This window comes from Xenopus laevis, chromosome 2L (assembly GCF_017654675.1).
Source record: "Xenopus laevis strain J_2021 chromosome 2L, Xenopus_laevis_v10.1, whole genome shotgun sequence".
Lineage (NCBI taxonomy): Eukaryota > Metazoa > Chordata > Amphibia > Anura > Pipidae > Xenopus > Xenopus laevis.
This window is the reverse complement of record NC_054373.1, coordinates 167,332,954-167,345,793: the sequence shown is the minus strand read 5'-3', so window position 1 is coordinate 167,345,793 and position 12,840 is coordinate 167,332,954. Positions and strand designations below refer to the sequence as shown.

The 12,840-nt window shown below is 38.8% G+C and overlaps 1 protein-coding gene across 1 annotated transcript in view; it reads right to left on the bottom strand.

The window, feature by feature from the left end:
* micu2.L (mitochondrial calcium uptake 2 L homeolog) overlaps positions 1 to 12,840 on the bottom strand; it is a 204,302-nt gene that overhangs the window by 94,550 nt on the left and 96,912 nt on the right. Inside the window, exon 2 of the mRNA XM_018247734.2 lies at positions 11,390 to 11,534. Within this exon, the coding sequence (XP_018103223.1) occupies positions 11,390 to 11,534 (145 nt within the window). The remainder of the gene's footprint in view (positions 1 to 11,389; positions 11,535 to 12,840) is intronic.

The following is a 12,840-nucleotide window of genomic DNA, read 5'->3' as shown; positions in this document are numbered from 1 at the left end:
CATTGGATTTATAGCACATGCAAATTCAACAGTTACTGGCAAAAACAATTTTTTTGCATAAAAAGTGGGGTTGAGCCTTCTCGAGCCTTGGGTGTTTTTATGCATAAAACCAGTTTTTGTATGCATTCAATGAAGCTGAGAGTTCAAGGAAAACACAGATTACTCATAAAATTCTTGCATAGGTATCTTACCCGGAAGCCATCCCATGGTTCCAAAGAGAACCCAATTTTGTTCCAGATCTAGATACTGAAAATTTAGAATGAATTTACACCTCCAGAAAAGTTTGAATTTATAATGGTTATGTATGGTCACATTTCTTTTACTAATAAATTCTATTTTTCAATCTTATTTCCATAGTATTAGGCTAATGGCTTAAGCTGTGTTTTGTCCAGAATTGCCATTCACCAGATTAGCATGGCAGATCATAAGATGAACAAGGCAGGGTCTGAATAGAAAATAGGTATTAAAAATTATTAAAGCAGAATGAAAGGCAGAATCTCTGGGCGTGCCAAGTTGTTGGACAACCCTCAGTCAATTCCTCTTAGAGAATCACTGGGGGAGCCACCTAGTGCAAACGCCACATCTTTTCTTTCTCCAGTGTAACTACCATAGCATAAAGCAATTCTTACCGAGTTATTAGTATTATAAGGGAACGCACTTCGATTACAGTGAAAGTAGAACTGCTAGATATCTTATTTGTGGTCTAATGTAAAGGTCAGAAATCTGAACCCAACACTATTCAGTGGATGTCGATGAACCTTAAACATTACTTGTATATTTCAGGAGCTCCTGGCATGATAATAGGCATAATATACAGGTACGGATTCCTTAACACCTGTGGCTGTTAAAGGGAGAACCCAGTGTCTATACCTGCTGCAGAATTAATCTACATTTGGCACCTTTTTTTTTTTTAATACAGGTATGGGACCTATTATCCAGAATGCTCGGGACATGGCATTTCTGTAATTTGGATCTCCATACCGTAAGTCTACTAAAAATGTATGTAAACATTAATTAAACCTAATAGGATTGTTTTGCCTCCAATAAGGATTAATTATATCTTAGTTGGGATCAAGTAAAAGGTACTGTTTAAGTATTACAGAAAAAAAGAAAATCATTTGTAAAATTTATATACCCACGTCCGCGGGGCTCACTGGCGCACGAGTATATAAAAAAGGAGCAAGTCCAGCAGAAGTGGGGTCCACTCTGCCCACGGTGTAACAGTGTAACAAACTGTAACCTACAGCACCTTAATACCCCTCTGAATTGTGTCTGTATGTTACCCTCCCATTTAGACTGTAAGCCCTACGGGGTAGGGTCCTCTAGCCTTTTGTTTCCTTGATACTGAGTACTTAATCTGCATTGTAATTATGTTTTATATTTTTGTGAATTGTATTCTAATAATGCACTTATTGTTACTTTTTATTCCAATGACCCCTTGTTTGTTACTACTAATTTATTGTTTTGTTGTACAGTGCTCTGCCCTCAAGGAGCGCTTACAAATAAAAATATACATACATACATACATACATACATACATTTTATTAAAATGGAGTCTATGGGAGATGGCCTTCCCATTAGTGATGTGCGGTTCGAGAAAAACCCCACACCTGACCCCCGAGAACCTGGCCCTAACCCGTCGTGAAACTCCTACTTATATACCCACGTCCGCGGGGCTCACTGGCACACGAGGATATAAAAAAGGAGCAAGTCCAGCAGAAGTGGGGTCCACTCTGCCCACGACCCTCAAACTTTCGCCAGTCGACCCGAACCCGCCCGGCCGACTTTAGGTTGGCCCACATATCACTATTTCCCATAATGCAGAGCCTGGCAGATAATGGCTCCTATACCTGTTCTATGGGTATTAAAAGGGGTTGTACACCGTCCAACACTTTTTTCAGTTCGGTTGTTTTCAGATTGTTCTCCAGAAATAAAGACTTTTTCCAAATATTTTCTTTTTTTTTTTTTTTTTACTGTTTTTCCAAAATCTAAGTTTAAAGTATAATGTTTGTGTCTCTGGTGTTTAGAGTCTACACCTGAATTACTGAGCTGCCAGACTTAAACTGTTACAATTTTGCAACATTTAGTTGATACATTTCTCAGCAGCATCTCTGGAGTACAGGTATTGGACCTGTTATCCAGAATGCTCGGGACCTGGGGTTTTCCGGATAACGGATCTTTCTGTAATTTGGGTCTTCATGCCTTAAGGCTACTAGAAATTAATTTAAACATTAAATAAACCCAATAGGCTGGTTTTGCTTCCAATAAGGATTAATTATATCTTAGTTGGGATCAAGTACAAGCTACTGTTTTATTATTACAGAGAAAAAGGAAATCATTTTTAAAAATTTGGATTATTTGGATAAAATGGAGTCTATGGGAGACAGCCATTCCGTAATTCGGAGCTTTCTGGATATCGGGTTTCCTGATAAGGGATCCTATACCTGTATTAGCAACTATTGATTCATTTTAACAGCTGCCTTTAATGAAAACTCAGGTATTATGTGCAGCAGGGACAAAGATAAGAAATGTATCAACTAAATGTATCAATTTAGAACAGTTTACAGGGTCGGCGACCCCCCTCCCAGAACTGCTTTAGAAGGTAAGAAATTACACTTTACACTTTAATACTGTCACACAATGACAATAGAAAGTAATTTGAAAAGGTATTTAATTCTGGTGAACCATCTTAATCCAACTGAACTGAAAATTGTTGGAAGGTGAACAACCCATTTAAGTCCAATAGCTGACATTTTAATCTATAAATGGCAATGCATCGCCTATAAATAAAGTAATGTAGCACAAAGTTGGAACACAAAATGCATAGATCTAGCCTTGCAGGACGTATATTTTGGTGGAATTTCTTCTATGACTCCGAAGGACAAGGTTGCAAGAACACAGATATTTCATGCTCAGCTCTTCTCATTACATAGTTAGTACTGTAAATATTTTTCCAGGTTATCACAGTTGTAGTAAATGACTGTGCAGGTGTGATTTTGTTGACTGAAGCAGCAGAAGCTTTTGGCAGTATCAGACAAACATCAGTAATAAAAATGCTTCTGCGTGAGGAAACCGATCCCTGCAGAATGTCACACAGTTACCGTGCCGGGCAGGTTCAAGAACACATTTCTAAAGTGCCATGGACACGGCTTTTATTGTTTCTAGTGTATCTGAAGTGTGGTTTTGTCTAATCCACACATATGTGCTTATCTTTAGAAGCTGAACACAATTCATCAAAGGTTGCATAATGCTCCAAAGGAGCGGTTAGGAATTTATTTCACGGAGAGGACTTGTGAGTATTAGCTGAATAATTCCAATGGCTCCAGCATACTGTATAACAGTTGGCTTCTTGCCAGCTCAAACAAAGGCCTCACATTGCTGATCAAACAATTTGGATATCATTTTGCTCCTAATTGTGTTCTTGCGCTTCCACTGTTGAGTCATTGAAAGACCATGCAGAGCACTGGCTTTTGTATGTACTTCTACATGTGCTTCAGACTATTAAAGGAGATCATTTGTGTAAAAAATAAGAATATACCAGTGCGTTATACTCATTTAGATATAGAAGAATTGTGCTTTAAAAAGTAGTGTTTCAAGTTGATTTATTGAATATTTCTGCAAAAACCATAATAATCCCTCCCGATACCTGCGAGCCGACCTCGCACTTTTCCACCGTCAAATGCCGGCTTCGCCTTTTATAGACGCTGCACCTACTCGCCCAGCCCCTTTTGTGACATCATCGGCGGGTCTATAAAAGCAACCCGGAAGTTGGATGTGGGCAGGCGCGGGCTTAGGAAGTGTGGGTTAGGGTCGGCAAAATCGCGACCCGCACATCACTACCTCCCTTCCACTTCCTGCTCTATGAACTTCCAAACTGTGCAGGGGAGCCGACTGCTCTCAGCTCACTGCACTGTAGGACAGGAACCAATCAGCAGCTAGCAGGACCTGATTGGGAACTGAAGCCCGCCTGTGCTTGTGTGACTGCAGGGCTGCGATTGGCTGTTCCCCTCCTACTGTGCTTGTGGTAGGGAATATGCAAGACCTTTATTCCATAGAGAAAGGCATTACAGAGATAGAGAAACACAGATGGAGCAAATATATACATTTGGCAAAGATGGTTGACCATGTGCCACTATCTGTTTCACTCCATTTAAATAGATTGGCACACATTTCTTCACTTAAATCAATGATCCCCAACCAGTGGCTCGCAAGCGACAGGTTGCTCACCCTTGTATGTTGCTCTCAGCTGCCTCAAAGGCACATGTTGGTACATAAAAAACAGGTGTACTGTCAAACAGAGTCTCCAGTAGAAAGCCAACCCACACAGGGGCTATCAAATACCCAATCGCCATCCTGATTTCCCAGGGAGTCTTTTTTCATGTTTGTGTTGCTCCCCAAATCTTTATGAATTTGAATATGGCTCATGGGTAAATGCAGACATGAACTTGTGAGCAACATGATGTCAAAATGAAGTTTGCTCCATCTGTATCTTGCTATTCATCTACTAAAAATGGCAGTTGGCTTTTTTTTTTTGCTCATGGATTAACAGTATGCCAAAGTGACTGTATCAGCACTGAGAATTTTTGAACCTGGGCAGTAACCCATAGCAACCTGTTATTAGCACTTTCATGCCAGGTAATAAGTATAGACAAATGTGGAAAAGAAATATAGGAAAAACGAAAACTACACCTTGCTTCATACAGTATGTTTTCTGCAGGGCCACTGTCAGAAATCTTGCCCCCCCCCCCTGCATGAACAGGCTTGTGGCACAAAGAATTTTGGCTGTGCCCTTTGCATGTGCTACACAACAAGTGATGTGTAGGTCTACAAAAAAAACTGTACCTGACCCTAACCTGCCCCCGACCCGAACCCGGCTGGTACCTCCATTTAAAGACCAGCTACCAATCTGTGACATCACAAATGGGGGATGGGGCAGACGTGTGCCTATAAATGGAGGTTGAGGGCAGGGAGCGTAGAAGATGAGCTCAACCTGAACCTGACATCTACCATTGACTTTTACATGACTTTGACTTGGAGATTTTAGTTTTTTTTCTCTCTAAAAATTTCGATTTTCCCCCCTTAAAAACTCAACCAGAAAAATTTGAAGCATAAGAAACTTAATATAGGCTTCATCATACTGAAATAAAAAAAAACTTTCTAAATATAATCAATTGAAAATTCAGTAATTAAAAGTTTATCTTCACTATCCCTCTCTGAGAATCCTCTTCATTCTGTCTTCATGCAGGAGGAGTTGGGTGTCAGCTCTTCGTTGACCGTTAGATGAAGAGAGAATGCAGAGAGGCAGATGCCGAGAGGGCGATAGTAAAAATTAACACGATTGATTCAGATTTTTTTATTGATTATATTTAGAAAATATGTCTTATTTCAGCATGATGCCATTTATAGTACATTTTTTATATAGTTCCCCTTTAAAAACAGATGAAAAGGTGCAATGTAGGTCTTTCTTAATGGGCTCTTGTCTTTATTTTCCAATGCCTTGTGGTCATGCATTCATTTGTGGTGATAAAGAAATGTCCACCAAAGATTGCAGACAATAAAGTTAGGCGTGAATGAGCCAAAGTGAATAAAACCCTTTAAATTATGAGAAGGCATTTTAATCAGAGAGCATTATGTAGCATTTGCTACCATTGTATCCGTACAATGGTCATACAAATAAAACGCATCAAATTCATCAGCAGATCTGGCAACAGATGCATATAGTTCATGAATTAAAGGTTAGCAAGCTAAACACATAGAACAGAGCTCAGCAGATGACTCCAAAGAGACATGAAAAACAGCCTGTGGCCAACGAGTTACTCCCTAACCTATCAACGACAATGGTATAAGGCACAGAGAGACACTAATGGAAAGGAGAAGGGAACAGGGGAGTTTGCTGGAAGAACTCCTCAGATCTCTTGACTATGGGGAATCGGCATAAATAATCCAGTTTAAACATAGCTCTCCATTTCACACTAGTCTACTATTCCCATCAAGGGTCTATCCAGTTCCAAAATGTCAAATCTGCTCATAAACTTCAAGGCACTTGCGAATTCCTGAAATGTTCTAAACATCAGTGTGTTTAGATCTAGGTCTATGGGGAGATATAGCACAGCGCCATATTATTAATAGCATTTCAGGAATCTACAAGCGCTCTCTCTGTTATCTACCAGGCAGAAAAGCCTTTGTGCCATCTGTGAGTTAACAGCACTGACACACACACTCATACTCACATACTGAAATTATATCTCCCATTTAATTACAATGAACTAAAAGTGCAAAGAAATGAAAATGGTCCCCTACAAATGTGTTTCTGTATTAAAGAAGATTTCCTTGTCTCTTTAACCAAAACAGAACAAAAAAACATTGATGAAACTGCACTGGTTTAGCCTAGGGAAATGATTAGCCTCCAGTTAAAACATGTTAAAAGGTTGAATTAAAGGGGACCTGTCACCCAAAAAAATTATTCCAAATCCTATTTTATCATGTTAGTCAAGCAAAATGAGCTTTAATTACACTGTATAAATTATTTGAATCTTGTTTCCATCAGTCTGGGAACTCATAATTAAAGCAAGCAGGCAGGAGCCATTTTGTGGACACTTATTAAAGGGATACTGTCATGAGAAAAAATCTTTTCTCAAAATGAATCAGTTAATAGTGCTGCTCCAACAAAATTCTGCACTGAAATCCGTTTCTCAAAAGAGCAAACTGATTTTTTTTATATTCAATTTTGACATGGGGCTAGACATATTGTCAATTTTCCAGCTGCCCCAAGTCATGTGACTTGTGCTCTGATAAACTTCAACCACTTTTTACTGCTGTACTGCAAGCTTCCCCCCCCCAGCAGCCAAACAAAAGAACAATGGGTAGGTAACCAGATAACAGCTCCCTAACACAAAATAACAGCTGCCTGGTAGATCTAAGAACAGTACTCAATAGTAAAAACCCATGTCCCACTGAGACACATTCAGTTACATTAAGAAGGAAAAACAGCAGCCTGCCAGAAAGCATTTCTCTCCTAAAGTGCACGCACAAGTCACATGACCAGGGGCAGCTGGGAAATTGACAAAATGTCTAGCCCCATGTCAGATTTCAAAATTGAATATAAATAAATCTGTTTGCTCTTTTGAGAAATGGATTTCAGTGCAGAATTCTGCTGGAATAGCACTATTAACTGATGTGTTTGAAAAAAAACATGTTTTCCGATGACAGGATCCCTTTAAGGAAAGCCTTGCATCATCTCAGAATCTTGTTTGTGCACCAGAATGGGGGCCTTATGTCCATCCCTATGCACTGGCTATACAATTAAATGGTTAAAAGAACTGGGGGGAATGTAGGGATAGCAGTGACACCTAGGAAGTGCTGAATGGAAAGTGAAAGTAATTGTTAGTCCCGCCTCTATGCATAAGGCATAGAGGAGGGGCAGGCAATATTTGATTGGCAGCTGATATTGAGTTTTCAACAGCTATGAACGCTTTATTAAAAAAAGAAATTGGATTTCATATTTAATTTGAAACGGACTTTTATTATACAGCCTATTATGTTTGGGTGACAGATACACTTTAAGACTATCTTGTAACTCCAGAAAATGGATAAAAATCTTGGCCGAATCAGGGTCATTTTTAGGACACAGAGGAAATACCCGTGAATGTCAGAGCTGAGAGGGTGGCTTCATTACCAGAAAATGTCATCAATATAACTACGAGAGACGTTGTAAGAATTGTTTAATATTGTTAGGATTCATGGCATGCTCTTTAGCTACCACCACCCCACTCCAAACCCAGGTATACAGTCATTTTGGCAATTTTGATTAGATCTCCCACTACTGAAAGTTTGGTGTTGGTGATTACCATTGTAAATCTTGACGCTATCACATAGACGAGTCATCACAAAAAGAGCATACAAAAGAGAGATGATTGATCAATGCCCATTCTCTTTTGTGTGTTTCTAGTTAAACTGGCCAGATCAGTTTCACATTCATTGTACTTTACTATTTTCCTAATTTTCAAATTGAGGTTGTTGGAAATTTTGGTAAGGCTTTACCCCTAGCAACCAATGATTTGAATGAGAGCCTAAAAGTTGAATAGGAGAGGGAGTTGGAAAGATATGTAATAAAAAGTAATCATAAAATTGTAGCATTACAGAGCAATAACTTTTTACCCCCCCCCCCTTCATTTGAAAGTGGCAGGGGGATGCAAAGAATTAAAAACTCAATATATTCTATAGCCTCAAGTATCCATTAAGCACACAGTCATGCTATGCAACTTAAAGGAGAAGGAAAGGCTAAAATTAAGTCAGAAAGGTCTATATAAATACACCAGTAAACCCTCAAAGTAATGCTGCTCTGAGTCCTCTGTCTAAAGAAACACCACATTTCTTTCCTTCTATTGTGTCCTCATGGGCTTCTGTATCAGACTTCCTGTTTTCAGCTTAAACCTCCAGGGCAGGGCTTGAGCATGCTCGGTTTGCTTCTCTCTCCCTCTCGCTCCTCCCCTCCCTGCTGTAATCTGAGCACCAGAGCTATGAGTGAGCAGGGAGAGACTTAGGCAGGAAGTGATGTCACAGCAAGCTAATATGGCAGCTTCTATCCTAAACAAACGAGTGTCTAGAGCTGTTTACTCAGGTATGGTAAAGCATTCTAAAGAATAAAAATGGTGTTCTAGCTTGCAGTGTTGTGGCTAATCTATTGGCAATAAACTACTTTGGTAGCTTTCCATCTCCTTTAATGGGGTTGTGGATCATGGATTATGCACATACTCAATGCTTATAGTCTGTTTGAGCCTGTTAGGAAGGAGAACTTTCTGGATGATAGATCCCACACGTACTTTAAGCAGAGACTGGATTTGGGTGGAATGGAGGGGGAGCTGATGTTAACAGAACAGGCTGTTCTTTACAACATTTTTTGTGCAGTGAAGATGTAAGCAATCAAAATTAAGATGGCACTTCTATCAAATGTAACACTGTTCGAGCAACAAATTGTCTACTGGCTTTAAAAAATGGTTTGGTTCTCATCAAGGGCGGCATCTCACTAAATCAATGGGAATTTAAAAAAGAAAAAAAAACTTGAACTTGTCATAAGGGTTTTTTGTTTGGCTTGCTCTGGCTCAACATAAAGGTCTGGCAAAGGTTGAACATTATAGACTCACATCTTTTCTCACCCCAAGTAACTATGTAACTAAACGTTAAAGAACAAATAACTAAACCAATATTTAAAGAATGAGGAACAGTTCGCACATTTTTTTGTTGTTGAGATTTTACAAATAAGCACACTAAAGGGATAAGCAAAGCAAAATATTTATGCCAGTTTTCCGTTTTTTAACCTACGAATATGCAGACATATAAAAAAAAAAAAACACTCAAGGGGGCAGTAAGGGCAAAATACTATTTGTTATTTAAGCAGAAATAGGCAGTGGTAACCCTAGTAATTGGTATTGCTCATCTGCATCAGAGAGGCTGGCCAGGATTGCATTGCATTATGTAAAGCAGAAATTGTGGAGAGAAACTGTGAACTCTTATTCAGATGAAAAATAAACAACATGGCCCAGTTTAAGCCAAAAAGTGTCAACAGACATGTTCATATTAGAGGGCATTAAGACTGGGGATTGCAGCTTTTTGTTTACATTGCTAATTTTCTTTCATTTCCAACATATAAGATTTCTGAGATACCTATGAGTAAGAAATTAATTGTGTGATAATAGAACAGCAACATTGCCTTTCCCGGATATAGATTATTGTATGTTAAATGCTGGACAAATAGACCCTGAGCAAAAGATTTCATTATGCCCCATTAAAAAATGGATGTGTTTTCTAGATCTACTGCCTGCTTAAAACATAGCTACATTTTCTACTCATTGCATACTTAAGGGGATCATATTAAACCTATAGGTCAGGGGTGCCTAAGCTTTTTTACCTGTGAGACACATTCAAATGTAAAGAGTTGGGGAGCAACAAATCATGAGAAAAGTCCCTGGGTTGCCAAATAAGGACTGTGATTGGCTATTTGGTAGCCCCTATGTGGACTGGCAGCCTACAGGAGACTCTGTTTGGTAGTACACCTGGTTTTTATACAACCAGAACTTGTCTCCAAGTCTGGAATTCAAAAATGAGCATCTGCTTCGAGGCCTCTGGGAGCAAATTCCATGGGTTGGTGGATAACATGTTGCTTGGGAGCCACGGGTTGTGGGTTGCTGCTCTAGGTTTTACTTTCTTTTTGTGTTTCCATGTATTTATTTATTTTAACTCTTTAATCATAACAGAAGGGAAAACAAAATAAAATAAAAAGTAAAACAAATATAAAGAAAGAAAAAATGTGGAACAGGTTATCCAAATACAGGTATGGGACCTGTTATCCAGAATGCTCGGTAGCTGGGGTTTTCCGGATAACGGATCTTTCCGTAATTTGGGTCTTCATGCCTTAAGTCTACTAGAAATTCATTTAAACATTAAATAAACCCAATAGGCTGGTTTTGCCTCCAATAAGGATTAATTATATTGTAGTTTGGATCGAGTACAAGCCACTGTTTTATTATTACAGAGAAAAAGGAACTCATTTTTAAAAATTTGGATTATTTGGATAAAATGGAGTCTATGGGAGACAGCCATTCCGTAACACGGAGCTTTCTGGATATCGGGTTTCCAGATAAGGGATCCTATACCTGTACAATAAAATATCGCAGAGCTACACAGTGTGCAGTGATACAAAACTTTGCCTCGAGGAATGGGGTTTCCATGTATTTATAAATAAGGATAACGGCCAATTTTATTCTGCCTTGTTTATGGCAGCCTATTATTGCACCTGCAATAAAGTTAGGCCAAGGTATGAAAACTTGCATGGATTACTAAATTGCAATGATTAAAGCTATATTTGTGTTTTTTGCAATACGCAGTGTAACATTACTCTAAAGGATGTGAAGATTCATAATTAATGTAAAGACTCATTTGCAAAAATAATACATTGCTTATTTGCAAATAGTGGCTTACATACATTAGTGGGTAACAACTGCACATTATTTGGTGATTTATATCCACAAACTTGTGTTGGAAAAACACATACAGTAGATACTGCCGTCGATGGCTCCTGCACGGTTATCCTAGATGAGCTAACCGCTTGATTATCTAATACATTCTTTCCCAGTATGACAGCTGGCAAGGTCACATCAAATAACAAATGTTATTAGTTATTAACGTGTGCCATTGGTTTACTAGTTGTGAACAGACAAATGGGTGCTTGTTATTGAATTATTTTATTATGCAAGTTTTCAAATTAAAAATCAAAATGAGCGTTACCTATAATAGTCATTTGTTAGTGTGACAGTAACGGTTTCTATTATCGATGAGGTAGTGATTAAAGGAGTCCTCCACCGAAAAACCTTGACCTAAGAATGTGACTTACGTTCCATCTGCTCAAACATGACAGAGAAGAGGAAGTCCCTTGGGGTCATGTAGTAATCTCCTTCATACTTCAGTGATGCAAACTGCATGAAGCGCTGCTTTCTAATTGACTGGTTTTCTTTTGCCTCATCATTGGCATCTTCTTTCTGCAACAAAACACAGAACATTTAGTATAGTTTCAGCCACACATTTCAGCCAAAATGTTCATTAATGTATGCTTCGCTTAATTTGCAAGATCATGTTGACACTAAAAACTAAGCACTTAAAGGAGAAGGAAATGCTAAAATTAAGTAAGCTTCATCAGAAAGGGCTTCAGTACCAGACTTACTGTTTTCAGCATAAACCTCCAGGGCTAGGGCTTGAGCATGCTCCGTTAGCTACTCTCTCCCTCTTCCTTTTCCCCAGTACCGGATTTAGTGGGCAGGCGCCCCGAGGCCACACGGTCCTAGTGCCCACCCACATGCGCGCCTGCACCAGAACGCTGGGGAGCTGGATAAACCCATTATCCAGAAAGCTCTAAATTATGGGATGGCTGTCTTATATAGACTCCATTATAATGAAATAATTCAAATTTTTTTTCTCTGTAATAATAAAAACAGTACACTGTACTTAATCCCAACTAAAATAGAATTAATCCTTATTGGAGGCAAAACCAGCCTATTGGGTTTATTTAATGTTTCAATTATTGTTAAGAGACTTATGGTATGGAGATTCAAATTATGAAAAGATCCATTATATTGAAAACCCCAGGTCACAAGTATTCTGCATAACAGGTCCCAGAAACCACTTCAAATAGAAAATGTACTGTGTATACTGTACATTGCAAAAGTGCTCAGAGGAGTACTGTTAATACATTTTAAACGATTTTTTTTTTTTTTTTTAAATCCCTTTCAATCCATTCAGATGCAAAGTGCACAACTACTACGTAACATGAATCTCAATGACTAAATTTAGAGACTAAAGCTGGCCATAGACGCAAAGATCCGATCGTACGAATCAACGTACAATTGGACTTTTCCCCATCTCCCGACCCTCCACTAACCATTCAGATCAAAGTCTTATTATTCGAATCAAATAAAGTAGTAAAAGAACGATTCGTACAATTGGATCGTTGTGTCTATGGCCAAAGCTCACCCGAGGGTCTCTTATTGACAGCATAGAATAGGCTGAACTCTGGTGTTAAAAATAACAAACTATTTCAACTAATGCGAGAGTTTTGTTAATCCTAAATCTCAATCCACTGTGTTTCAGGGTTTAAAGGAGAACTAAACCCAAAAAATGAATATGGCTAAAACTGCCATGCTTTATATACTGATCGTATTGCACCAGCCTAAAGTTTCAGCTTGTCAATAGCAGCAATGATCCAGGACTTCAAATTTGTCACAGGGGGTCACCATCTTGGAAAGTGTCTGTGACACTCACATGCTCAGTGGGCTCTGAGCAGCTGTTGAG